At 53.9% G+C, this 27,963-nt stretch overlaps 1 protein-coding gene and 1 pseudogene across 3 annotated transcripts; both read right to left on the bottom strand.

The window, feature by feature from the left end:
* Positions 1 to 259: 259 nt before the first annotated feature.
* Nr5a1 (nuclear receptor subfamily 5 group A member 1) lies at positions 260 to 20,316 on the bottom strand. Of its 3 annotated transcripts, XM_057755198.1 has the most exons (7): positions 20,125 to 20,316; positions 16,458 to 16,574; positions 16,220 to 16,361; positions 13,592 to 14,220; positions 8,254 to 8,373; positions 6,606 to 6,753; positions 260 to 1,403 (listed from the first exon to the last, which is right to left on the bottom strand). In XM_057755198.1, the coding sequence occupies exons 2-7, from the start codon at positions 16,557 to 16,559 to the stop codon at positions 1,156 to 1,158; spliced, it is 1,389 nt and encodes a 462-aa protein (XP_057611181.1). In that variant the 5' UTR covers positions 16,560 to 16,574; positions 20,125 to 20,316; the 3' UTR covers positions 260 to 1,155. The 3 variants fall into 3 exon arrangements, with proteins under 3 accessions (XP_057611181.1, XP_057611180.1, XP_057611182.1); XM_057755197.1 differs by lacking the exon at positions 20,125 to 20,316 and having other exon boundaries at positions 16,458 to 16,593; XM_057755199.1 differs by lacking the exons at positions 16,458 to 16,574; positions 20,125 to 20,316 and having other exon boundaries at positions 16,239 to 16,290.
* Positions 20,317 to 22,043: 1,727 nt separating this feature from the next.
* LOC130864381 (alpha-ketoglutarate dehydrogenase component 4-like) lies at positions 22,044 to 22,438 on the bottom strand (annotated as a pseudogene).
* Between the last annotated feature and the right edge of the window lie 5,525 nt (positions 22,439 to 27,963).

The following is a 27,963-nucleotide window of genomic DNA, read 5'->3' as shown; positions in this document are numbered from 1 at the left end:
TTGTCCAGCTGGGCAGGCTAGCATAAGCTGTAAGTCTGACATGAAAGCAGGAAGGGCAAGGGAACCCCAGTCTGGAACAGAGGACGGCTTAGGCCTCTCCCCTCAGTGCCTGGCCCCACAGAATGACTTTCAGGATGTAGAGAGGTCAGCTTCAAGAGTTATGGCAAGGGATCCAAAAGGATGGAGTCATGAGAGACTCCTCGGCACTGTCCCCATCTAAAGACTCCTAGTCCTCCTAGGTCCCCAACCTCCCCCCCCGCCCCGCAGGGACTCTAGGCCACTGCTGGTCTCCTGCTGTTGTCCTAGTAGAGAAGGTGGAGGGCAAGCTACAGCTCTCTGGAGTGAGCAGGGTACACAAAGATGAGCGGGTGCCACCTTGACTCTTGGAAAGAGATACCAGGAAAACTTTGGTGCCCTCAGTCTGTCTCGGGCTGTTTCTCTCTCACACACCTTCCAAGGACTGTCTAGCAGGAAAGGAAAAGCAAATACCAAAGAATCTTGGTGACTGCAGCCCCGCAGGTACCAGCCCAGCCGGTAGTGACTGGGCTGGGCCGGGGCAAGACTGTTGACTCCACCAGACTCTCCGCCCCCCCAGGTCACAGCTGGGAAGATGGTTACAGCAAAGCCTTTTTCAGGGAATGGATCAGAGTTAGACAGGTGGAGGGCTGGAGAGGGGTCTTTTTGCCCTCTAGGGAAAACAGGCCCTACCCAATTTAGCAGACTCAGTGTACAGCAGTGGACTTCCTTCTCTTCTTCGGAGGAAGTCTGGAGACCCCTCCCCTGCCCTGCCTCCCATTACAGGAGAGAGGGAAAGGATGACCTCTGACCCAAGGGACGTCAAGGTCCACCAGGGAATCCCAAACCTCCTCCCTGGACCTGGACCTCAGATTCCAGGAAAGAAGCTGGGGGCAGGTGGAAGAAGGAGTGGTTAGAAGCCACCTCTTTGGGGCACTCTAAGTGGCAGATACGTGCCAGTGGCTGGTGAGGGCAACCTGCCCCAGGCAGACCCTGCCCATCTTTGCCTGCCATCCCAAACACACAGCTCTGGAGTTCAAGGGCAGGGACCTAGGGGCAGGGCTCCCGGATCATCTAATGCAATGAGTCATTTGGAGGCAGTGGTATCCCTACCTACTGCCTGCCGCCAGGTGCCCAGGCTCAAGTCTGCTTGGCCTGCAGCATCTCAATGAGAAGGTTGTTGCGGGGCATCTCATTGCCCAAATGCTTGTGGTACAGGTACTCCTTGGCCTGCATGCTCAGTGCCCTCACCTCCACCAGGCACAGTAGTAACTGCTGGAATTTGTCCCCGCAGTGCGGGTAGTGACACAAGGTGTAATCCAGCAGGGCGGCGTTGGCTTTCTCCTGGGCATCCTTCACCAGGCTGTGGTTGTTCAGGAATTTCACATCTGCAACAAGAGTAGTCCGTCACCCTCCGGTCACTATGCCGTTACCACAGCTGGGCTGACACTGTCACCAGTGTTACCAACACCACATTCCCAGGGGATACCAAACCCATGGTGCAGACACTGCCATGACCTTCTCAACAGCAACCTCCCTATTTCCACCCTGTGGCCACCACACCACCACTGACGTCACTTTGATTAGTGCCCCCAGGTTTGTCCTTGTGTTTTTTTGTGATTTTTTTTTTCTTTCTCTTTCTTTCACTATCTCCTTGGCTGGCCTGGAACTCACTATGTAGACCAGGCTGGCCTTGAACTCAGAGATCCAACTATTTTTCCCTGCCTCCCAAGTGGATTAAAGGCATGTGCCACCACCCTAGAAAATCCATTTTATCACCAGTATGGCCACCACCATCACCAACCACTAAACCGTAGCACTAGCCCCATCATCACTGCTGCTGCCACCATGGATAGCTGACAGCCACCAAGATCAGCAGCAGCAGCGGGTGCATTGCTCTCCATTTTCTCCTCTATAAAATGGGATGCACTGGTCCCTCCAAAGATGTGAGAAAGCACATCAAAGCCTTCCTGTGGCCATCACTGCTGGTCCCCAGGCATCACTATCAACCTCACTGTCAAAAGGAGCTGTCTTGGGGGTCAGGCCCATGAGTACTCTGCACAAGCCCTGCAGCACTCTGGGGTCAGCTTCTTTGCAGCACTGTTCACGGTGAGAAAGAGGGGCATGGGTGGCTGTGTGCCAGTTACATCTGCGGAGCTGTAGAATGGGCAGATGTGGAGCACATAGAGCCATGTAGGAAGGCAGAGCACAGTGGGAGTTGAAAGACAACAGAAGTTCGCAAGACAAAGCCATCTACGTAAGTTTAAAATGACGCTGACGTGTGGCTTAGAGCAGACCGTGACCTGGCACACGCAGCCCGGGTTCTCTCTCTGTGCTATCATAAACTGGAAGAATGGGACGCGGGCGGGCTGCCTTGCTCACCAGCCCTCCCCACACAGACGTGCTCTGTGAGAACAATGGAGCCCCTGAAGCCGTGGTGAGACATGGAGGGTCAGCCACTGTGAGAGGGAGAGGAGCAGGTGGCTCAGTGGACCAAAAGTGACTGGGGCTGCTGTGATCAGTGCATCCTTGGGCCTTAGTCCTGGGCTAGACACAAAAGAGGTCTTTGGAGTCGGTTAGGAGTAGCCGCCCTGTGAAAAAGTGCCTGCCTATTCTGCAGAGAAGGGGGCTGGAAATGGAGGGCTTGGGCCTTTTTCCTTGTCACTCAAGCCCACCGCAGCTCCCAGGCTCTGTTAGCTCACGCCCTGCCTAGAGGTTTAACATCAGCCTCCAACCCTCAGAGCCTACCCTGGTCTCCCTGAGGCGTAGCTTCCCGGATGTCGGAAGATGGGTCACTCATCTGCTGTGCTCCCTTGGGGCACCCCAGTCTTTCCACTGTGGGGGAGTTGGGCCAACATGCGCTCTCGGCCCTCTAATCCCTCTTAACACCCACTGCGCCAAGAAAGCTGGGGTGCCTGGCAACCGTGATCCTCAGCCGCCCCCAGCACAGCCGCTGGGGCCTGTGTTGTCCAAAGATGGATTTAGGGAAACCGGAGCTGGGCCTGAGTCGTATGGCAGTATTTGGCAGCTGACCTCCACCCCGGCTCCCATCACCCTCCAATACGTGAACCAGGGTCATTTTCTTCCTCGCCTCCCTGGAATAGCCACCAGGTCATGAGCCATCTTCATGTACTTTAGGAAAAAGCTCCCTTTGGAGAGCTGCACCTAGGTCCGAGCCCTGTCCCTTCCCTGCCTCCATGCCCCTGTACAGGGAGACCTACCCAGCTCTACATAGCAACCTGCTCCCTAGTAGCCTGGCCAGCTTCAGTACACTTACAGGTGATCCTAGGAAGTCATTCCACCAAGCTGATCGAAGCAAGAGATGCCTACTGATCCCATATGCCTTTGCCTCGATCCGTTTCCCACCCCAACCCTAGCCCTGTACCACCCGTCATCACCCCCATACTGTCCTTGGGCTAGTCTGATTGGCAGTCATCATAGGAGAAAGATGGGATCTATCTCAAAGATAACCAGAGGGAAGAGTTGAGGAGGAGGAGGAGGAGGATGGGCCAGGGTGCTGCTCAGATGGTGGGGTAGGAAGGAATGGGGACACCAGGGCCGAGGCCTTCTTGGCTTTACCAGGATTTACTGTTCTCAGCAACAGCATCAGGGACTCAGAATGGCAGTGGAGTAGAAGGGGGAGGGTGCAGAACAAGGGCGGCTTTCAGGGACAGCCTCTCTCCCAGAGGGCCTCTGGTCTCTCAGGTCCCACAAATGAAGACCTCCATGACCTTAGACCTAACTTCTCCCTCACCAAGAAACCACTTCCCATACCCCTAGTTCCCAGCTTGTCACGGAGAGATGGAATATAGTCAATCCCACTGAGTGTGGTACCTTTGCCCCTCAGACCCAGGAACGGCAGTCCCACAACCTGGACACTCAGCTCTGCAGCCAGAGACCCCTTCCGAACCTCAGTTTCTCCCTTCTATAGGATGGGGCAGGTCAGGACCAGGATCTTCACTGAGCTCCAGCCTGAGGCTTGAGCCTGCAGACTACATCCTTGGAGGCGGAGGTGAGCGGGAGATGGCACCCCACCCTGGGAGTAGCCGCTAGCTCCATGAGCTGGAGCCCCCCAGGATCTCAGAAAAGCCCCCTTTTCACGGTTTAATTGAATATTTGAATAATCCTTTCATTCCAGCAAGGCATAAAGAATGTTGTCCCAATAGCAGTGACTCAGGCAGGCGCCCCCGCACACAATGGCCCCTCGAGTGGCACTGCTATTCAGTCCGTCTTTTGTTGGCTTGGAGCAGTGGGTAAATTGCAAACGCTTAAGGGAATGCTGCCGTGCGCCTCAATGGGAATCAGGAAATCGAATGTTAGGTCAATCCATTAAGCTTCGATTAAGTCCTCGGCGGAACAATGCCGGCCGGGCCCATCTTCATAAACACTGCGATTGCCAGGAGAGAGGCACTAATTTTAATTAAGCCTCCTTACCTGCCTCTGAGCTACCCGAGATGCTATTTAGACGCCAAATGGCACCCTTCTGCAGAGACAGGCGAGAAGGAGAAGGAGGCCTGTAGAGGGGCCGGGGTGGGTGAGTGGGTAACAGTCACTGCCTGACGTTCAGGCTGCCCAACCCAGTGCAGCAATGCTGAGGGCCTCAAGCAGGCTGACTGGAAATCTGTAGAGGAGTGTTCAGCCCTGCCTTGAGTCCCAGTCTCCCTGAAAGCTCAGCTCTGATGGGGAGTCCTGTGTTTAAGATCACCCAGGTACAGGTGTTGCCTGCTGCAAGGCTGACCTCAGGCTTCTGCTAGAAGGGCCCCACCTTATATGGTAATATGCAGACGTGAGGTGGTTGTGTTATTCCCAGAATGGGAGCCATCCCAGAGGAAGGCCACGCAATAACCATGGCCACGCACAGTTCAGCCCCTATGCACCCTGGCCTCATCGCTACCCGTCCCTCTCCCCTTAACTTCCAATAGACCGATCCTTCTGTTGTTTCACCAGGACTGTCCCATTCACACTACAAGGTTCAGCTCAGACGGATCCACCTCATCCTGCATCCAGACCAAGCAGAGTTGCCCTAACTCTGCTCACCTCTCCCAACGTGGAATCTCATGGATCCTGTGATCCAGTTTGCCTCTGTCACACTCATTCTAGGCTCCAGGAAGTTAAGGTTCCAGGATCACTGCCTTGACACCCCCATCCTCACCCAACTTCAGACCCACTAAACTCAGCCACCATGGCCAGACCCGAGTCCCCGTGCCCAGAGACAAGAAAGCCCTGAGCCAGACACAAACCATGTGATAAAAACCCAGCCCGTAGCCTGGTTTGTTTGTTCACTTTGCTCTCTGGCTCATTTGTTTATGGCCTTAATAAGGATGATTAATAAGACCATCAGCGCACACTTCCAAGGGCCAAGACTGTGGTAGAACTGTCTCATTATCCTTGCAGCTCGTCAAGAACACTTACAGCTGTCATTTCACACAGGGAAACAGGCTCAGAGGGCGAATGACTTGCTCAATGGACAAAGCCAAAGAGACCAGAATTAGAATCCAGGCAGCCAAGCCCTTCCACAGGCTTTTCCTGCCCTCCCCACCATAGCCCTGATCTCTCCAGGTTACAAGAGGTAAAGTTAACTTGTGGGGGAAGGCTGAGAAGCTTACAGGGCTGGGAAGAGGAGCCTGAAGTCACCTCAAAGGAAGCCAAAGTCACTCTAGACCTAGTACCTTTGGTTGTACGGAAAAGGGGAAGGCGGGTCCCTCTTCAGGGAGCAGTATGCATGGCTGAAGCTCTGACTATACTGATAGCTCCTCTCTGCCCAGCACCCTCCCAAGCCTGGTCAGGGCCCCTAACGCTCTGCTACAGTCCAAGGTGGCGGCTTCATGACAGTCATTTTTAACACTCTGTAGAGCACCAGCCAGGCTGAGAGTCCTTGCCCTCTGTCCCTAGCCACGTGGTCATAGCAGTAACCCAACTCTACCTGAACACTGGGCTTCCTAACAAGTTCCCTTCTTCCCTCTACTTCCAAACACTTCCTACTCCCCAGGAGCATCATTGCCGAACTGCCGCAAAGACATGTCTCCATTTTGTCCAGTTTTGATCCCATAGCTGGTCCCTGCTGAAGAATCCCAAGTCATCTGCTAAGCTCTTCCAGGCTTTCCGCAGCAGGACTCAGCTTCTCTGAGGCACACCCTCCTAGTTGCTAGATCTCGCTGCTATGCATTCCACTCTTCATGAGGCACTTGCTGTCTCCCTAACAGGAGCTAGCTCTGGAAGCAACAGTTGGGGTCTTTCCCATTAGCTGTGTTGCCCTCAGCCCCTGGCACCAGGCAGATGTTCAGCAGGTGTCTGTGGAACAGGTGAAGGGGACCCAGTAGTTCTCAGAGTTAGGGAAAGTAGGGACCCCAGGATGGGAGTCAGGCAAGAGAGTCCTAAATGCAGCAGACATTAAAGTGTCCTGGGCACACGGAACAGAAGGGTCCTCACCCCATGAAAGACAAACGCTAGACTCCCTGCCCCACAGGAAGCAGCCAGGCCCTGACTGTGCACCTTATGCCACTCACTGAAGGAGGAGCCTCATCCCTTGGGCTTTCTGAACACAGTGGTCCCCAGCGTCTTTGACACCTTCTACTGCAGAGGCCACTCACCGAGGCTGAAGAGGATGAGGAACTTGAGACAGACGAACTCCTGGCGGTCCAACTGCAGTGCATGCAGCTGTAGCACTAGTTCCTGTGCCCGCAGCACCAGGCTGTGAAGCAGGGAGCCAGCCTGCACCGCCACTGTGCTCAGCTCCACCTGCACAGGCAGAGGGTGGGTCAGGGAGGGGGGCAGAGGTGAAAGGGCATGGGGCAGAAGGCTCTGATCAGGGACTTGGCTTAAGCACTGAGCCTCAGGCCTACCACACTGAAGGCCATTTTGCCAGCTTTGTTCCACCTGTTGGCCTAAGCTGAGCACCTTTGGCGGCAGTGGAGCAGGCACGAGGCAGCAGGAACGCTGGAGAGCTGAAGGATACTTCATTCACAAAGGGCTGCCGCCAGCCCAGTTGTGAGAACTGTTCTTGTACAGCTAACTGGGGCAGGGGAGGGGGCAGTGAGGTGGTTCTACCTGAGTTATCAACAGATAGGTCCCAGTCCATTACCACAGCGTTCTCTCTCTCTCTCTCTCTCTCTCTCTCTCTCTCTCTCTCTCTCTCTCTCTCTCCCTCTCTGTCTACACACACACACACACACACTCAAGGCTGTTACCTGCTCGCTGAAGCTATGGTACTCATGTCTGCACACCTACACCCACTCCTGCCCTTCAATGACCATTCACAACAATGCAGACACACTTACACAGTGGCAGGAAGTCATGGACACCCACACATCTCTGTATGTGCAGAGTCACACAATCAGACATAGGTGTGTGGGTACACTCAGGACGTCCTCACTCATATCCCAGATCTTATATTTGGATTCCTGTCACCCAGAGCCACCACTGGAGACTAGTGTTCCCATTCCTGCTCCAAAGGCCTGAGACCTGGGTGGTGAGGACACAGGTCCTGAGGGGCAGAGGTAGGGAAGCAGGGCCAGTCTGCATTTCATCGCAACATCCACTGCGCCCACTATTCAGCCTGTGTCCCCTCTCCTGTCTCCAGTCTTTGTTCTCCCACACACTCCCTGTGTCTCCTCTCCCATTTGCGGGCTGTCTTCTTTAAAGGTGTCTCCAGACCCAGCCCTTTGGGCTCCTTCACCTACACCTACTAGCAACCCCAATGTCCCTCCTGTGGGGGTTCAGGAACTCCCAAGCCTCCATGCCTTCCCACCCCCGCCATGGTATATTTTCTATCCAAAAGGTGCCAAATTCTGACTGATCTCTAGCCTTTCACCCTCTCTTTCATTCATTCGTGATTTGTTTACTCACATGTTCATCGTTTATGAGATTGGAGAGCCCACAGGTCTTGCCTGCTCACCAGCAATGGCTGCAACCCCATCTCTCACACTCCCCACCCCTGCCCCTGGCAGTACTCTGAACCCTTCTCAGAGTCCTTGATCCTATTGCTTCTAGGATCCCCTCGGCACCACCCATCCCCTCGGCACCAGCTAACCGACTCTGCCTTATTTGGGGGAGATCCAATCCCCCTGTGATGCCCTACAAGGGACTCCCCTGGCCATCCATACTCTGGATCCTCAAAGGTTCCAGAACATAGAGAGGTCTGGCCATTGTATGTCCCCAAATTTGGAATTCAGGGTGTGCATAGTCAGCTTGGAGAAGTCTGGGACCATGCAGGGCCGGGGATTGGAACAGTTCAGTCACCTCCTGCCCAGTGACCAGCAGGATGCTGTCCTCCTTGCCGTACTGGACCTGGCGGTAGATGTGGTCCAACACCAGCAGCTCACTCCAGCAGTTCTGCAGCAGTGTCATCTGGTCAGCCACCTGCAGGGAAGAGCCACGCACAAGTCCAGCTGGGGCCTGGCCTTCAGGCCCTTCCGAGTCTTAGATGGGCCCCAGCTGCCCACCTGATTACTTTATTGGGGTCCAAGGAGGGCGTCTTTCAGGTCCCAGCTCTGTCTCTCACAAGCTGTGTGACTTCACACATGTCCCAGAGCCTTTCTGGGCCTTCATTTTCTCAATGGTTCAGTGATTCAAGTGTGTGGAGATGACCAGTCCCATATCATACACCCAGTAAACCTCAGAGATCAAGGTCTAATGCTGCGAAGACCAGCCCTCGTCCCTTGTGCTGTTGGCCTGGGGAGAACCTGTGGCCACAGCTACCCTAAAAAGGACCCTGGGGGAGCTGCGGAGGTGTCTAGGCTGCTGGAGAAGGAAGAAGGGCTGCCTGGCTCATGGCCACTTCAGCGGTCCACAGTAATAACCGAACAATGACCAAGGTGGATCCTAACCATCAAGGTGTATTGGGCCTTGGGCCCCGAAGAGGACAGCTTCTGTTGAGTGTCCCCCAACTCTGGGGGTTGCTGTATCCTCCCATAGAAAGGGCAGATGCCCCTGACAGGAGCAAGTCCTGCTTCGAACCGTGGCAAGTGGCAGGCAGGGACATGTCATCATCCTCTTATCCCCCCCTGCATACCCAACCTCCCTACCTACCCTTACCTCCTCATCCTCACTTCCACTCACCTCCTTTTCCCCACCCAGCCAAAAGCCTTTCTTTTTAAAATAATCCTTTTACATTTACGTGTGTGTGTGTGTGTGCGCGCGCGCCACAGTACATGCAGAAATCAGAGGACACCTTGTGGATGTTGGTTCTCTTCTTCTGCCATGTGGGTTTCCCAGCCCTCCTGGACCACGCATGACAATGGCTACTAACCCTGACTACATCAGTCTTGCTGGGTGACTTGTCAGCCCTGTTTGCAGTTATCACTCGTTTTACAGAGAGAAGGAATTGAGCACTAAAGTTGCCCAGTTGAGTGTGGCTCCAGGTCCATTCTCTCTACGGCCAGTACAGAAACAACTTTCCCTTGGCACCCTGTCCACCCAGGGCTTCAGAGTCTCCTGTAGACTGGTTCCATGAAGCCCTTCTCAGCCCCTCTGGGTTGGCAGCAATCCATGCCTGTCTTCCCTGGTACTTGGGAGTGTGTAAGGGCAGGACTGGTGTCCTCCACATCACTGCTGGCCCCTCAGGCTTCAGTGAGAGGTGCACATGACCCATAAAACATTCATCTCTACCTCAAACCAGACCCAAGGAGAGATGATTAGACATAAGAACTAGCCCTGTCCTCTGGGATAGCAGCCTTTCCCTCTTCTGTGGGCCTCCACGGGCAGATGGGGAGAAAGGAGAAGGCGGATGTGCTGGCTAGTTCTATGTCAACTTGACACAGTCATCGAGAGGAGGGAGCCTCAAGTGGGGAAACGCCTCCACAGGCATGCTCGTAGAGAATTTTCTTAATTAGTGATTGATGTGGGGGAACCCACCACCATTGTAAGCTGGTGGTCCTAGGTTCTATAAGAAAATAGACTGAGCAAGCCATGATGTGCAAGCCAGTAAGCAGCTCCCCTCCATGTCCTCCACATCAGCTGCTGCCTCCAGGTTCCTATCCAGTTTGAGTTCCTACCTTGGCTTCCTGTAGTGAACTGTGAATCAGGATATGTTAGCAAATAAACCCTTTCATCTCTAAATTGTTTTTAGTTACGGTGTTTTATCACAGCAATAGTAACCCTAAGAGAGGGTCAAAAAGAAAGAGCAGCCCGACCGTCATGCAGACTCCTCAGGACCCTGTCAGCTCACTACGGGCCCCAACACGCAGTGCAGGAGACCTGGAGGAGGGACCTGTTTCTGTCTATCCTTACCATCTCCTTTCTGTCAAGAACCCAGGCCATTGTTTGTGTTGAGCCCGTCACTGTCAGAACAGAGAGCCAGCCTCTGCAGGCTGCTCCTCATCATCAGACAGGACCATGTAGGTGACCCAGAAGGAGTCCAGGCAGGGCTGGGATGCTCCACCCCCATCTCACCAAAGGAGCAGATGGAAGGAAGAAGCGGGGCAGGAGAAATGATAAAGAGGAGCTAGGAGATAAGCGGGCTGAGCCTTGGCAGAAGGCAGAGGGGTCACAGTGACCTGGGTACCCAGCTCTGGAGCAGACTCTGCCCAGACCTCAGGCCTGGGGCTGGGTGGCCCAGCATGTGGAGGCTGGTCGGCCCTGGGCTGCGATGTGGGCACTATGCTGAGCTCTCCAAATCTGAATTTTAGCCCTTCGCCTGCCTGTGCACTTCCCTCAGCCCTCTTTTCCTGATCTGTGACGGGAGAGGGCACCTCCCTCTTCTGCATGTCTTCACTGCACAGAAGATCTGTATCAGCCCCAAAGGTTCTGAAGAGCATGCTAGGCTCCATCTTTTCCTTGGCCAAGCAAATTTTCCTGCCATTCCTATGCCCACCTCTTCCTGTGGGTGGGGAGATGGACACATAGACATCCAACTCCAACAGTCATGGCGACTGTCAGCCCCCTCCACAAGAAATCAATGTGTAAGAGTGTCTCTCAAGCCAAAGATCTAGTTTCCACTTCCTGTTGCCACCTTGGGAACAAGGTCATCTGCAGTTCTGGTTTGGGGTCCCTGGCCATCCCGGCCCGTCTGTTGGGCCCTCCTCTGGCCCACCACAAATCTTGGAGCCTTGACACTGCAGTCTGCCTCCAGGAAGGGTATTAATGGCACTGCACTGACCTCTCCCTCAGCAGCCTCTCTGGAGCCCCTGGGGTCTGATCAGTTTGGCAGGCAAGGCCAACAAGCTCAGTAATTCTTCGGGATCTGACATGCCATGGCTGGCCATGGCACACTGCTGGCTGAGCAATTGTTTATCAGCCCAGTACTGACAGACTTACTGTGTCTCAATAAACCGTCCATCTAAGCGATTATCTGCTGCCAATGGGGCTCCCTGGGGGGAGGCAGCGTGGAACACTGAGGGGAACAGATGTCAAGATGAGCTGCTATCCCCTCCTCCTGTCTGCCCTTCACGGTGACCATGCAGAGCACCTGGTGAAGGCAAGTCTACCATGCTTCAGGTAAGACGTTGGTATACTACCAGGGCCAAAGTGTGCACCCTTCATGTTACAAAGGGGCAGACCAGAAAGGGAGGGGCCAGCTCCACTGATGGGACTTCCTGTGTACTGAGCCACATGTCAAATTCTTCACCTGTTCTAGCTTACCTGGCCTTTACAAGCCTCTAGAGAAATATTAAGCCCTTCCCACCTTACAAATAAGAAAACGGGCCAGAAGAGCGGACTTACATGCTAAGTCCCCCAGGCCAGGTGCCCTGACCTGTCTCTGAGCATCTCTGGAAATCTTCAAAGCCCTCAGATGCAGCAGCACTTTCCCACTGGGTGCTCTGATCTCCAGAACCCAAGGGTCTGTTCATTGACAGTCCACACATCCCCTCTAGCTTTCTGGTCCAGGTCATTCTCCTGTCTCCAGTGCCCATTTCAGGAGTCACCCAGGCTCAGAGCCACAGAGTTCCTCTCCTATCACCTAAGATGCATCCTGCCGGGAGACAGACAGCAGCTAATGTGTCACGGCGAGAAGCACCTCACTGGGTGTCCTTGGGTTTTCTGACCTGCATGCCTGGGTTCTGCGTCACAAACCCGGCAGCCTGGGGAACCATGGCTCAAGAGGGGCTGCAAGGGCTGGGTTTGGGCTTCTTTCTCTGCAAGGCCCCTCACAAACAGTGCTGACGGTGGCTAGGATTCCTGGGCTTCTTCACAGGTTCTGGGAAGGGGAAGCAGGAAGATTTGGGCCACAGAGAAGCCAAAAGCAGGAAAAAACACTCAGCAACGCTGGGACAAAAGCCCTTCCCATCCTGCGTGACCTGGACCCCCTACACCAGGAAGGCAGCCAGAGGAAGTGCCCCGCCCCTGTATCCAGAGTCCTGGAAAGCTGGGAATGCTCAGCTCCTCTTACTTTCTGTGCAGGGGATGTCTGCAGTGTCTAGGGGTGGGGGTGCCATCTTCCAGAGCACTCAGCCATGAATACAGGACAGGTGGGAGGACCCATTATCTGACCTATGTTCATCTCCTACATCAGTTGGCCTAGAAGAGCCAGCAAGAGAAATCACCCAAGACAGGGACATGGCATGTCCTTGGCCATGGCAGGCCCTCCACAGTGGAAATGAGAGCCGTGGTCATCAGTTCCTAACTCCCAGGGTCCTCTGGGTTAAATAAACCTTGGGGTACCCCTATAGGACTCAGAATGCTCTTGCTGCATCTTATTCCCTTCCATGCCAGCCAGCCAGGCAGTGCCCCTGTCCATCTGGCCACATGCCCAGAGGAAGCCCAGGCAGAGTGGCGTCAGCATTGACGGTCGCTCAAGGCTGCAGTGGCTCCAGCAGGGAGGGCAGTGGCCGTGCTGTTTATAGCTAGCCTCAGAACAACCAGGGGGGCTTGACCTAAGAGGGTCAGGCTTGAGTTGTACCCACGCCAGCAGCAATGAGGCTTGGTCAAGATTCTGGAGTCTTGGAGGTGGTGAACGTAAGGAGTCAGGTCTCAGACCTTAGGGTCTTCACGAGACCAGGTGAATGCCTGGGAAGTTCCTCCTATGGCTAGCCTCTGCTCCTCCTGCTGTGTCTCCACTTTCCTAAGTGTCATGTGCACTAACTCTAGTTTAAAAAGGCAGTTCAAAGAAAGGATTTTCTATCTAGTTGTTCTGCATTTGCACATTTGTGTACGCACACACATGCGTGTACACACACCTACTTTATCACAGGGACAGGGGTTCCTTCACTTCAGCCCACAAACACCCAAAGTCAGAGACTTAGAACCTCATTTATGACAGTTGAGGATGGCAGGGATCGGTGTGCTTTCTGAATGAATGAGAGGATAGGATGGCTGGACCTACTTCTGGCATAGGCTGGCAATTTGGGGGACAAGACAAGTGTTTTGAGGGAGCTCAGGGTCTCCTGTAGGAACCCGAACTGGGAGAGAAGCAAAGGCTGGAGAAACATGGAGGTACCAAAAGACCTCAAGTCACAGAGGGGACGTAGGAGAGACAGGGAGAGGGATGGGCAGGGGGCAGTGGGCACCAGGAAGCTGCAATGGCTCCTGTGGTAGTACCTCTCCAGACACTGCCTGAAGCCATTGGGTAGGACCGCCCATCTGAAGGGCAGCCGAGGGGAGTGGCTGGAGCCAGGGCCAGGGGTCTGTGGGGAGTACCTACCTCCAGCTCCTTGAACACCATGCACCTTCGTGCCCAGTCGACAATGGAGATGAAGGTCTGGTCAGCCATCCTGCAGAGGAGGCTGAAGTGCGCTGGCTGGTCAGAGCGACTTTTGGTTGGCTCCTGCAGGCAGCCCACTATGCGGGCACGCACCTGGTCCTCCTCTGGCTCTAGCTGCAGCAGCTGCAGTATGAGCTCTGGTACGTTGGGCCCTCCTGAGAAGGGCTCTGGATAGCTGTAGGGTGGCCCTGGCTGCTGAGGGGGGCTGGCATAGGGCTCTGGATACTCAGATTTGATGGTGCGGTTAGAGAAGGCAGGATAGAGGTAGCCAGCCAGAGGCCCATGGGTACCAGGCACAGCCATGGGCAGAGCTGGGGCTCCAAAATCACCCAGTGGCCCAGTGGGTGGGCCAGAGACCAAGGCCTTGGGCTCAGGGGCATGCAGGCCAGGGGGTAGCATGTAGTCCGGAGGGGGAGGGGGCGGCGGGGGCACCCCCATCGGGGGTCCAGTCTCCAGCTTGAAGCCATTGGCCCGAATCTGTGCTTTCTTCTGCTGCTTCAAGGCTCGGTCCCTCTTGTACATGGGCCCAAACTTGTTCCGACCGCCCCTCATTCGATCAGCACGCACAGCTGTGAGCAACAGCAGTCAGTCGGCTTCCACCTTCCCAACTACTTCTCACAGATCTTTCCGAAAGGATATATCTGTGTCTCTGTCACACACACACACACACACACACACACACACACACACCCCATTCCCCATTCTTCACCTCCACTCAGTGACCTCCTCTGCCCACAGGTGAGAGCCATAACCTTAGCTTGGCATTCCAGGTCTTTCTCCACCTCCTAGTGACCTTATCTTTCCTCCCCTCCTCCCTACTCCTTTGTCCCTCCACTTAACACACTTTCTCACCCATCTTGCCCTCAATTATTGGTTCCCTCTGCCCGGAACCCTTTTCTGACTCTTATAGCATAACCCAGTGGCCAGGTTGCCACCTCCAGAAAGTCCAAGAGTACCTCCAGACAGAACCTCCTGTCCTGTCCCATAGTATACCTCAGGCTGAGAGCACCTAAGGCTCAGCTCTGGGTTCATGGGCCCAGCCTAGGGCCTGGCAGGGAAATGTGAGGAAAAGGGGCCCTAGTCTGCTTTGCTCACAGCGGGGGGCCCAGCTACTTGGTGGAGCCTCCTTAGTTCTGTCTAGCTCCTGGTACAAGATGATGGGGCTTCCCCTGCTGCCTTCTACTGTGGAGCCTACTCCAGTGCTGGAGAAAGGGACCTATTTTGCTGACCAGATGTTTTTATTCTGGCCAAGAATGTGTCACCGGCCAGACTTAACAGGTGCATCTCTGCAGCTTGAGTGTGGCTCCAACCCCTGCTCAGACAGGACCCCACCCAAGCTCGGAGGGAAGGGAGAAAGTTGGAGAGTGGGGTGGTATTTCACAGAACTCGGCTTGGGAGCCTGCCCGACACAGACCTTCTTGCAGGGAGGCGGCCATTCTGCTTTGCTCCCTCAGGCTGCCCCAGAGGCTTCTGCCACCCACGATCGCTAGCTCTCTGCCCACTCAGGACCTGGAAGTAGGCATGGTGGCTCCAGGCACAGAACAGGGTCCCTCCTTCAATCTGAGTCCTTCTCTAGGTCCCACAGCTCTCCCAACCTTTGGAGCCTTTCCTGCAAAAACTTTAGCCAACAGCTGCTCTCTGGGCGCTCAGCCCGACTGGGGCCAGCGGGGTAGAAGCTAGGACTGTCCACTCTCTGAGCCTGAGTCTCTCCTGATGGACCATTGCTGTCCTCTCTGGAACAGAGATAGGGAACAGGGGTAGGGAAGAGGCAAGAATAGGCCACTGTCCCCCTCCCCTCCCCAACCTTCTCAGAGCTGTACTAAAAATGCATGGGAAGGAATCTCAATTCCTGCGAAACTTAAATGCCTGGACAGATAGACAGACAGATGCACAGGGCGGTCAGGGATGGACAAATAGCAGCAGAGAGTGTGATAATAACGACAATCACAGCTATCCTGCCGAGAATTTGCCCTCACAGCAGGCAACTCCAGCTTTTTGTAAACCCCCAGTCTTCCCACCGACACAGGGCAGGCAATACTTCTTAGCTCATTATTCAGATACGGGCATCTGCAGCTCAGAGAGGTTAAGGTATTTGCTCAGGGTCCCCAGTCTACAATTGAATAAGCTGGAATTTAAACATTCAAGTTATTGAGACCTTCGACTCTGGCTAGTGTGGGGATATATAGGGTAGCCCCTCACAAAGTGGGTCTGTTGGGGCTCTGCTCTGTCCTGGAGAAAGGCTTATTCCCTAGTGAGGGAGGAGGGAGTACTGGGTCTCAGTATACAGTCCTTTACTGGTAATCACCGTGCCTCAGACTCCTCATTCCTGGGATTGTAGGCTGGCCCACCGCTTTTGATATTTCGGAACTGAGCCCAGGCAGGTTCTGCCTGCGAGGGCTCTTCTGGCGCTTGTCTTCCCTGCAGAGCTGGGGCCCTAACGTCACACCAAGGGGCCAGTCACCTGGATCCAGAAACTACGCCGCTTTCCCTTCAGCCCTTCTCCCAGGCCCGCCCGCGACTCCCTGGGGCTGTCAGCAGTCGGGGGTCCCGGGTGTGCAGAACGCGCACCTTCCAGGCGCATGCCCACCGTCAGACACTTCTGGAAGCGGCAGAAGGGACAGCGCTTACGCTGCGTCTTGTCGATTTTGCAGCTCTGACTCTCGGTGCACGTGTAATGCTTGTTGTTCTGGACTGTGCGCTTGAAGAAGCCCTGTGAGAGAGGAACGGAGTGAACTCCAGGTCCCGACCCTCGGTCACTGTCCGCACCCCTGCTACTGCAGCTTAACCCTTCCCTGCTAGCGCTCACCTTGCAGCTCTCACACGTGAGCAGCCCGTAGTGATAGCCCGACACCTTGTCACCACACACCGGACACAGCTCGTCCAGGTCCTCGTCATAGGAATAGTCCATGCCCGCGGCGTCCGCCTGTGGAAGGAGGAGTGGATCAGCACGAGCCGACGGCAACTGACCTGGGGCTGCCCTGGTCTGTGCGCCCGGGAGGGCCCACAGCACCAGTGTGGTGCGGGGGTTTTCGAGCCGCGTCCCCGCGCCGCAGCTCAGCCACCCGCCGCGCTCCAGTGCTGCTTCCACGCCGCCTCTGCCGCACCCGATCCGGGACTCTCGGATTCGATGCGCTTCCATTCTGATTCGTTTGTCTGAAAACAAAACCCCGATTCTGAGAAAATCAGATAGGTTCGGGCTCGGGGAAGACGGACGCCAAGCAATCAGGGTGAAGTAGCGGGGCGTGCAACTGTGGTCTGGGGGCTTGACAGAGACCTGAGGCAGAAACAAGTCTAGAGAGACCCCAGCCAATGCTGCTCAACGGAGAAAGGATCCTGGGCGAAGGAGAGAGGAATGCCGAGCTAGAGACATTGGGAGAGATTCCTAGATGGTTGGTTGATAGATACTGGTTGGTAGAGAGATACTGATAAATGGTAGATTATGTAGATGGATGATAGATAAATGATAGGTCAGATAGATGATGGACAGATGATGATCGGTGACCGACAGATGGTATAAAGATGGTAGATAGTAAATAGATGAAAGACCAATGCTGGGTAACGAAAGAGACGGGATCAGAGGTTCGGAGTGACAGACTCAACGAGAAAACCCGTGAGACAGAGAGACAGACACAGGGAGAGACACCGAGCAACGAGAGACATCGCTAAGGAGACGAGACAGCAAGAGTGACAGAGACGACGACGGAAAACCTGGAGAGACGGAGGTGCCCAGCGAGAGGGTCGGAGACCTGTAGACAGGCTCTAGGCCGGCGGCGGTGCGGGCAGCGACCTCTGAGGTGTGGCCCAGTGGAGGGATAGAGGCTGACCCTGAGAGGCAGAAAACCCTGTAGCCGGGCCACTGGGTCCGCAGACAAAGCCGCGCAGCGACGGCACCCACCAGCGAGCCCGGGACGTCGGGCCGGTAGCAGGAGTGGAGGGCGCAAAAGGGTCGCGGGCGCAGGGCGGAGACCTCGGGCGGAGACGGCGCGGGCGTCCAACAGAGATTGGGGTGCAGGCTGCGGGAAACCTCAGGCGGAGAGTCCAGATTCCGAGAGCCGTAGCCTAGGACGGCGAGAGCCGTACGACGGCGTCGCCCACCCAGGCCGCTCCCGCGAGCAGCGCCCCGCACCTTTCGGCCGCGCCGCCGCCTGCAATGAAGCCGCACCCGGGCGCAACGCCACCCGCCCGCGATGACGGCCACTTGGGTCGGGGGCGGGGAGACCGGCCCGCTCTGCCCCCGCCTCCCCGCGCCCGCCGCCCGCGGGGCCGCTCGAGGCGCACCTGGGACCCGGGCCCCTCCGCCGCACTGCGCGCTGCGCGAACCCGCCGCGCGGGGCCGGGGTGGCCGCTCTATATGCGCGCGTGCGGTATCCGGGGGCGGAGGCGCGGGCCGCGTCCTCCCCACAGATCCGCTTGGCCTTCACTCTCAGCCCCCCGGCCCTCCAGCCCCAGTTCGGTCCTCCGAAACCCGCGAACTCTAAGGGAATCAGGGACCCCGAACACCCCGGAATCCGGTCAGGCGTCGTGCGCCGGGAAGCTTCAGGCCACAGCCTATGCAGAGAGAAGGCGAACTCCCGTTTGCTAGTTCGGTTTAGGGGTGACCAGGGCCAAGACGGGAACGCTGGTCGTTTTGCGGTGGAAGTGTGTTTGGAAGTGGCCAAGGGGACGTGAGTAAGTCACGAGGCCAAGGTAGAAAGTAAGCTTTCGAGTTGACATTTGCTTACTCAGGCTGCAAGCACCCACTCCGGCTCTGTTTCTTAATCCGAAGTCAGGTGCTCCCAGAGGGTGGCTGCAGATGGACGAGTGATGTGGTGGAGTGGGTAATAAGAGTTGTGGTGAACCCCATTTCTGCGAGTCTCCCTCAGGATGCTCGTCTGAAAATGGGAAACGTGATCATCCCACTCTAAAACATACCTAGGTCTGGTAAGCAGCCTGAGCTCCAAGGGCGCGGAGACCTAAAAGCAGAGGCGGGGAGCTGCACCCCTGCGCCCCTGTAAGGCTCTCTTCTAACTAAAGCGTAGGGGGAGGAGGAGCTCCCGGCAGTCAAGGGTGAGATGGTAGAGCGCTCGCTCTGAGCTGGAAAGATCCACCAGACCACACGGCTTTTCAAGTTAGTTAACTGAGGCCGAGAGAGCTTGAAGAGGCCTGATCAATCCCGCCCAGCCCGCTTGGCCACCAAGGGTGGAAGACAGTACTGGGGGCTGGACATGAACACCAGAAAGCCGTAGTGGGGAAGCACAGAAGTTATGCCTTGGCAGAGCCCACCGGTTCAAAACTCTGTGTGGATCTCACCCGGTGGCTCAGGCTTCTGTGGATGCTGAACTAGGGTGCTCGAACAAAGCTGAAGACCCACTGCAGCAACCAGAGTCGTTCAGCCGGTGGAGGGAGGCACGGAATCTGACCGACTTGGCTGTCCTGTCCTAGCTCAGGCAAGTCACTTCCCTCCTTGGGAAAAAATCCGGTCCTACAGACCAGGGTTCCTGGGTAAAACTGTGCGAATGAATCTTGGAAGGAGAGAGAGCCAGAGGTTGTCAGGCCCTGTCCTCACACCTGAGAACCTACAACCTGTGTTGTAGAGCCGGGAATGGGGGCTATACGGGTTTATGAACAAATCCCCTTCAGACAGGAACCCTCAGAAAGTGAAACTGGGGAGGAAATGGGGTTCAGTGGCAGGACCACACCCAGTGTAAGGCTCTGCGTTCATTTCTAGCATAGCAAACACACAAACACAAACAAAACAAAAGCCACAAAATACACCAAGCCACAGAGGCCAGTAGGCAGTGGGGAGTGAAGGAATGGGGGTTGGGCTCCTGAGTAGGCACGCTAGGGTAGAGCCCACTAGGGGCCTCTTGGACAGTGTGGGCACTCCTCTGGGCTGAACTCCTGGCAGGATGGGGGATGGGCAAGAAGGCACCCCCCCACCTTTCTGCCTCGACCTCAGCCGGTTCCCCCAGGGCTTCCAGGTTGAAAGCCATGGTTCCACTGAACCCTTAATTCGCCCCATATATACCCCTATAGTGACTTACAGCCCTTCATCCATCTACCCAAGGAAGCAAAGTTGACACTGGCCCAGACTGACAGCAGAAACACAGACATACATCTATGGAGTCTCAGATACCTTCATAAAGGCAACCCAGACACTCAGACAGCAAGATGCCAAGACTGGAAGATCAGCCTGAGACCCTCAGGACAGTCACAGAACACCACACCCACAGGAACACACCTCTAAGACACGGGGGGCCACCCTCAGAGCCCACTAGCTCTGTCGCCGTAGGCCTAGTTCCTCCTAATAAAGCCTAGGGAAGATGAGGGGTACTGTAATGAGGAAATGATCTGGGGAGACCCCTGGCCTTTTCCCTGCCCAGAGTGGTGGGCACTGGCCCTTCTGTAGAACAGGCAGTGGCTAGTCCAGGCCCCAGTGAGGTTCTGAGAAGGGAGGCTGGCCATTAAAGGCCTGGGCCCTGGCCCTCACTTACTGAGCGGAAGGAGAACTCTCAGCCGGATGAGGATGGACACTGGGCACCAGGGTCCTGGTGGAGAAGCTCCCAGGGCCCAGGTAGGGCAGTGGTGAGCAGACCGTCAGGAACTTCTTCACCCAGCAGCAGGCGGGTAGCGGGCGGACAGCAAACTGGCCCTGTCCGATAGTCCTCTTCTCCTCCCCGTGTGGATGGGGGGGGCCACCGGAGGCCCAATTGGTCTCTGCCCCCACGTGACTCTGCAGGCCTCTCTCCTCCTTTGTTGGTGTTTCTCTTCATTTAGGTCTATATCTTTTTCACTCTCCTAAAAGAAAAAAAAAATACCCCTATCTTTCTGGGGGCCCTGGGCGGGGGCAGAGGCCAAGGCACTGGGGAGGCCTTGGCCAGCTGGTTTCCAGGCCACTGTGGGAGCCTGAGGCAGGGACCCCACGTAGGCGGGTAGGCAGCCGCTTGTTAGCGACTGGGTGGGAGTGGGACCTGATTTACGGGCTGCTCCCTCACAAGGCTTCAAGTCTCTCCTCTTGAATGACTTCCTCCCTGGGTGTTGACCTGGACACTACTTGGTCCAGCTCGTCTCAGATCTGAGTGTGGAGTCAGAATGGCTGATGGGGAGGAATGGCATAGTGGATCCTGGTCAGGTGGAGCTCATGTGGCTTTTGATTATGGCTTCTCTGAATATCACTATGTATTTGGAGCTGCAGATACGTTCTGAGGCCATGCCAAGACTGCTGGGCTAGGGGTGTGGTTACAGGGACTCCAGACTGGGCTATGTGGGTACTCGGGCCGGTAGGAAAGGAGGTATTTTTTAATCTACAAGGCTTTTTTTTTTTTTTTTTTTTTTTTTTTTTTATCTTCTCTGCTTTGCCTTGGATATCCCTGTACACTTTCTTCAAGTCCATACAGGTCCTAGACTGGCCTGGTCCTTTTGGGTCCAGATTGCTGAGCCCTGCATGATCCTCTATCCCACACCTCTCTGTTCATTCCTTCTTCATCTCCAATAGACTGTGTGCTTTGTGAGCCAAGCACTGTTCTGGGCACTAGGGGAGGCTGTGGTGAAGAACAGGGAGTTTGTCTCAGAGGATTTGCAACCATTTGTTCTGGGGAGTTGCTTAGGGCACAGGGCCACCAAATAGGGAGAGAGAACTCCCACTCCACTTGAAGAAACAGGCAAGTCACCTGAAACTTTTCATTTATGTAGCTCTGGGTGACAGGGACTTTTCTAGATAACTGAGCCAATTGGATTTAAAATCTAGAGTGTCTTTTCCTTATGTTACCATTTAGTTCTTTGCTGTTTTTGTGCTTTGAGACAGTGTCTCATTATGTAGCTCTGGCTGGTCTCAAACTTCCCAGCCACTCCCTTGGGAGTGCTGGGAGTATAAGCCCGCGCCTCTGCCCCCTGCTTCAGGTTTAAAATGGTGAGTTCAGCCGGGAATTTTACTATCCATCAGAACATATGAATAAGTTTTAATTATGTCAGTACCATTACGTACAGCTTCCCCCTGCCAGTCATGCCGTTTTAACCTAGAAAGTTATATTTTTCCTGTCTAGAGCTAGAACTTAACCAGACTCCTTTTGTTTTATTTTTATTATTTCTCAGTTCTGTTTCACTTTATTACTTTTGTTTCATTTAAACATTTTTTTCTGATTTACTTATTTTTTACGCTTCATAAATCATCTTTATGTCTAAACAGAAAAGAGAAAATTGATTGTTCACTAGATACTGTGTGCTTTCAATACTCATCACTGGTAGCACTTCATAATCAAGAGTAAGTTTACCAGGCTAATATGTAAAAATGTGTCTTTAATAGGTATGCAGGCTAGCTTGGTAGAGAAGCTGACCAAGATACATGGAGGAGATACAAGTGGCCATCTAGAGTTTCTATACTTCATTCTTTTTGCAGAATATTTATTAAGGTTGTTTAATACACAATTTTCATTTGACACTTTGGAAGTCCTTTATTGTAAAGATAATCCTTTTGTTTGGCGACAAACAGCAGCCACAGCGATCGTTCTGAACCTCCATGCTGGATAAAGTCCATTTCTTCTTGAGATATAGGTTTCCTTATGTATTTCTGAGGTAATGCTTTTAGTATTTCTGCAGTGTCTGGTAGCCTCTGATGCATTGGCAAATCTGGGGATATGCTTCCTTTAGAATGCTGTGAAATTACAGAAGAGTGAGAAGGTAGCCCAGCAGACCTCAAATGTCTGAGGCACTGAGTTTAGGATTGTCTCTTCTGTCAGGGAACCTTGTTAATGGAGCATGTGACTTCACTACCTGCACGACCCTGCTGGCGGAAGTCATCTTGCTGCCCATTGTGACCCCCGAGCAGGGGGCCTTACTTATTTTTTGTTTGCTCTGGGCTACCACTCTGTCGTCCAGGCTATTCTCCTGGCAGCAATTCTGCGCCCAGCCCTGGGTGCTGGGATTACAGGTGTAAGCTGCCATGCCTGACTCTTCTTTCCTGACCTTCCTGCAAATATTCTCATTTTGAATCCATGCTGCTTGTCCTCTGAGTTTAGTAAAGACATAGGCTAGAAAATATCATTTCTTCAACTTGTCACATACACGCCACAACAAAATCTTGGCTTTTGCCCCTTTAGATGAGAGACTTCAAGAAGTAGGTTCTACATCTCCTGGTGTGTGTGGGGGTGGGGGGGTTCAAATTCAGAGCTTTAGAAGTGCCTAGCTTGCCCTCTTTTTTTTTAAAAAAAATATTTTTATTTTTGCATATTTATTTTTTTTGAGACAAGATCTTACTGTGTAGCCCTGGCTGGCTGGAACTCTCCAAGTAGACCATATTGGCCTGGAACACACAAAGATCCACCTGCCCCTTGAGTGCTGAGATTAAAGGCATGCATCACCATGCTCAGCAGAATTTGCCTTCTTAAACAGGGTAAGTGGTGTCTTTCAGCACCATGGTGCTTTGGAAATTACCAGCCAATTTAGCTGAGGTGTCCTGGCAAGTCCTTGAGATCTGAGCATTGCCGGCAAAGACTCTGGGTTCCATTTCAATATGGCCCCTCTCTGGGCCTCATGTTTTCCCTTGATAATGGGTATGAAACTTGTAAGTTGCCTAGTGTCCTCTTAGTATGCTGTGTGTGCTCAATAAGTGTCAGCAACACACACACACCACACACACACACACACACACACACACACACGACCCGGGGAAGACCTGGCTGCTCTGTCTGTCCTTAGAGGCCTTTTCCTTGTTGAGTCTGACATTGCAACATCTCTGTCAATGTTGCTTGTCCTTCTGGTGACTCACCTCAGCTAGGGGGAACCCTCAGTGAAGGCTTGATTTATCTTTAGGTCCTCAGCACTATTGAATGCTTGTTTTTGCAGAAGGCCCCCATGTGCTTGTGTAAGAGGCTCGGGCTCGGGCTTATCTTGGCTCCTCTTTGGTGTTAGCTGTCACTAACACTTAAGCTGGGTGGTCCCTAGTCAACCTTGGATATGATAGACCCACTTTTTCAGGGCTGCCTCCTATTCTGGCCCATCGACCCTCACTCAAAGAGGTGCTTCACCACTGGACAGAGCAGGAAGGAGCCGGGGTTGTGAGCATGGGAATGGCACTATGTCCTTGTGAACCTTAGTCTCCAACCCTTGCTACCATCCTAGGAGTGGGGTAGAGTATCTTTATTTCACTCCCAGTGAGCAACGTTCACGACTCAGTCAGGAGGCATCCCTCTAAGGTTACTTAAGCACAGACAGCTTAGCAGTGGGAAAGCAGAGAGCTGAGGCATAGCCTATGTCATGTGTGCTCCTGTGTGAGCTTGGTTGCAATGCTGGGGGTCCAGGCCAGACCTCTTGCAAGGAAGCAGAGCCACAGCCCTGATCCAGAGCTGCCACCCCAACGCAGACAAAGCTTAGAGGAGGGACTTTCCCGAAATGCCAGGCTTATTTCCTGGAGGTGGAAGAAAGGACAAAAGAAGCAGATACTCAGACACTGGAAGGGAGGGGAGGGGAGCGGTTGTGACTGAGGGACAGTGGGGAGAAACAGCTAGAAAAGAAGCTGGGAGGGGAGATCAGAAACCTACTGATGGTAAGGAATACCCATAGGTGGTGGAGGGGAGGAATGAGAGAACCTCAGGAGAGATGAGAAAGAAATGCACAAGAATGGAGAGGGAGGGAGGAAGAGAAAGGGAGGGGAGAGAGAGATAGGGAGATTGGAGCAGAGAATGGACTAAAGGCCAAGGGGCCCAGGGAATTGGGGGCAGAAGGAACTGGCTGTGAAGACCCCATTCAGGGCAGCACAGGGGGCGGGTCTGCTGGCAGCAGCGGAGGCTGTTTCCGCTGCACCCCTTATCAGCCTGCTGCCAGATGTTCAGATCCGATGCCAATGTCAGAGAAGTCCATAGTGCTGGGTCAAGGCCGTGGCCAGCGGGAGCCTCAGCTGCATCATGGGGAGGGGGAGCTGGGGGCCTTCTCTAGACCTGCTGCCTTTTCCTCCTCCTGTGGCTCATCAGGCTGGACCACCTGGTGAGGGTGGGAAAGACCGGGTACTTCCCGGGGGCTATTCTCTAGACAGAGAGCCAGGGCCTGTGGAGGTAGTGTCTGGAGACTGGCAACATATGTGTACACTAGTGCACTGCCCCCCAAACATTGGAGGTAGCATATTGACACACACACCAGTACAGAATCACATAGGGACAACTTGGGGTTCATTTCAGAACTGTCCACCTCAGTACTTCTCTGTGTCCCAACCTGCTGGTGCTCCTGCTCTGCATAAGGCATCGTGCCCATCCCTTTCCTATTCCCCAAACTTGAGCCAAGACTGTATTCAGGTAAGTGCCTCTTGGTGCTGTTCCCAACACAATGTACTTAGAAGCTGCCTGTCCTCCAAGGAAGGCAGGGCCAGAGGGACCTGGGACCTTCTAGAATGAAGCCTGGTGGAACCCCTCCAGGTAGGGCAGGTGCCTGGGGTCTGTTGGTGCTGAACCGCCAGCCTTGGGCCTGGGCCTCTCATGCTTCTGGAGCGTGCAGCGCAGCTGTGGCCCCTTCCTGGGGCAGCTTATCTCAGAACGCACACGCTTGGCCCTCAAGAGGTGACCCAGCCTTGCTCCCCACATTCCTCTCCAGTTTTGCAGCTGGTGGGCCCCCCACAGCTCTGAGACTAGGCTTGTGCTTGGGGGTGGGTAATCAGAGCTGCCACTGGGCTATTGCCCTGCTCTCCTGGACCTAGGCCATTGCAGGTACTGGTGGTGTCTCCTGGCTTTCTCTGTCTCTATGCTGATCAATCTGTTTATTCCTCTAACTTTCTCTTGGACTGCCTCAATTTGTTTGCTACTTTCAGTGTTCTAGTATGTTTTTCTTTGCTTTTTCTCTAGTGTCCTTGAATGAGACCAGATCTGCGGACACCTCCGCTCTTCTGACTCAGTGACCATCCTCAATGGGAAAGTACATGTAAAGTCAGTTCGTGGTGAGAGGATCAAAGGGCCCCAGAAAGGGGAAACCTGTCCTGGAGTAGTGGGGAGAATGGAGCAGCAAACTTTTAGGCCCAGTTTTGCCCACCTAGGAAGCCATCCCTAGTAGGTACAAGAATCCTGCACTGGTACGCTCCCCCATGTAGTCGAAAGGTTGGGGTGGGGGAAGGGGAGGAAACTGGGGCTGGAGGTCTTGGCCTGAGGACCTCCTTCCTGTTTGTAGGGAAGTGACTGCCTCTGAAAGCTGCTGGGGGAGAGGAGGGAGGCCATGGTGACTTCCGGGAAACTAGCCAAGGGCCTAAGGCCACCCTCCCCTGTGCCCATATGGGGCCCTCCAGTCCTGGCTTAAAATAGTGCAACTCTTCCATTGATGTAGGATCCTGCCTGGACCTCAAAGGGCTGCAGCAATGGTTTTTGTGCCAGCAGGGGTGCTCGCTCTCTCTCTCTCTCTCTCTCTCTCTCTCTCTCTCTCTCTCTCTCTCTTTCTGTGTGTGTGTGTGTACCAGTTATCCAGTCCTAGCTAGACTGTAGCCCAAGGCTATCTTGGCCACAGGGAGGAGAAAAAACAGATCCCAAACCTAAAGCCTTGGATGCAAGTTTCAGCTCCTGCCCTGATCAGCTTTGTGACTTTGGTCTGGTGCCTGCCTGGCTTTCAGCCAAAATCAGGCAGAGCATGGCTACCATAGAGCCTTCCCAGGCATAGATTTGGGCGCTCCTGCTGGCCATATGCTTCCTTATTGCACTCTGTTATACCCGCATGCTCTTAGGACTGGGTGCAGAGCAGGGAAGGTTTGTGGAGAGGGAACTTGCAAGGAGGGCAAGGATGGGGCTGTGGTCTCCATGGTGAGACTTGTTACCAAGGGAACAAAGTCTCCACAAGCCCTGGGTCTGGCAGTTGGGCACTTTTGCCACAGGAGCTGGCAGGCTGATTGTCACTGCACCTAAACTCCTGATGGGCAGCCAGGCCAAGGCTAGGCCGAGCAGAGAAGAGGCTCCTGGCTTTGCTGGGCCTCTGCTGCTGAGGTGGAGAGGGCTGGAGTTTCAGCACACAGCCTCCTTGTACGGATGGACTTCAGTAAGCCCTTAAAGCTAACCACTATCATTCCTAAATTCCTGCGCCATGGACAAAGCAAGTGGGGACCACGAAGGCATCTATCTGGGTCAGTGTTAAATACCACCGTGGAGGAGATGAGCTGAGACCCCTTGTTGATATTCCGCACCTCACAGGTTGCCAAAGGAAGTAAACCCTGGAAAGGACCCTTGCAGCCAGACCACCCTAGCCCTACCACCCACCCTACCATCATTTCTGAATGTGTCTGGTTTTCCTGATGGAACCTGGAGCAGTCAGCTCCCAGTGCTGGCTGCACAGATATCCTTACCTCCAACCTGGTGAACTCAGTGGACATATTTCCAATAGGCACTCGTGAGTGCCCCCTAGTTAGGTCACCTATGCAAATTATTTACCCTCTCTGGGCTTCAGTTTTCTTATTTGTAAAATGGAATTACCACAGCACATACCTTACTGGGTTGCTCTAGGGAGTAAGTGACCTCATGGATGTCACTATAGTCTATGCCACTTATTTTGGTGCTAAAGCTGAGCCTGGGGTGTCACACACTCCATTCTTCCTTCTTCCTAGACAGTCACCTCATACCCCAGGAAGCTTACAGTTCACAATTACTTAAGAAGTCACTTAGATATTTGGAGAGCACTGTCCTAAATTTTATCCCATGGAATGCTGACCCAACAGAACTTTCATGAAAAAAAAAAAAGTAAATCAGATGATCAAGTATTTTGGCACAACTTGGTTGAGCTAAATGGTAAGACTTCCCACAGCCTTGGGAAGGAAGCCTGGGAGTCTGGGAGGAAAACAAAGAGCATGGCATCTTCCTAGTTCCTGGCAACAGACTGTTTCTTTGTTGACAGGGCCTTCATCAGTGGCTATGTTCAGTGGCATCCCAGGGTCTTGGGGACATCACTGCTTTTCAGCCAATTAGGTCTGGCTTGCATATAGTTTACAGTAGTACTCTTTTGCTGGTGGGTTTGTTTTTGAATAGTGGAAGGTTCAACCGAAGGCTGTCTGTTTCTAAGCTTTGTTATAGACTCCATTTGCGCTCAGAACTGTTGAAGGAGCAGAGAGGACGCTGTTGTAACTTTGCTATCAGATAGACCTGGATTCAAAAGCTAATTCTGCTGCTTGTTCATGTGTCATCTGAGCCAGTTTGCTTCAGAGCAGGTGGCCATAGGGCATGGCTGTCACTAGGCAGCCAGTGCACTCCCTTCTTGTGCCTGTTTCTATCTGCTTCCTCTTGAAGACAGCCTATTACCTCCTTCTGCTGTGGTCCCTTTGTTTCAAATCACCTCTTTCAAGCCTGAAGGGCTCTTTGGTACCTTGGGCTGGCATGGAACATAGA

This window comes from Chionomys nivalis, chromosome 22, assembly GCF_950005125.1.
Source record: "Chionomys nivalis chromosome 22, mChiNiv1.1, whole genome shotgun sequence".
NCBI lineage: Eukaryota > Metazoa > Chordata > Mammalia > Rodentia > Cricetidae > Chionomys > Chionomys nivalis.
The sequence above is the reverse complement of the archived record's forward strand: the minus strand, read 5'-3'. Positions and strand labels throughout refer to the sequence as shown.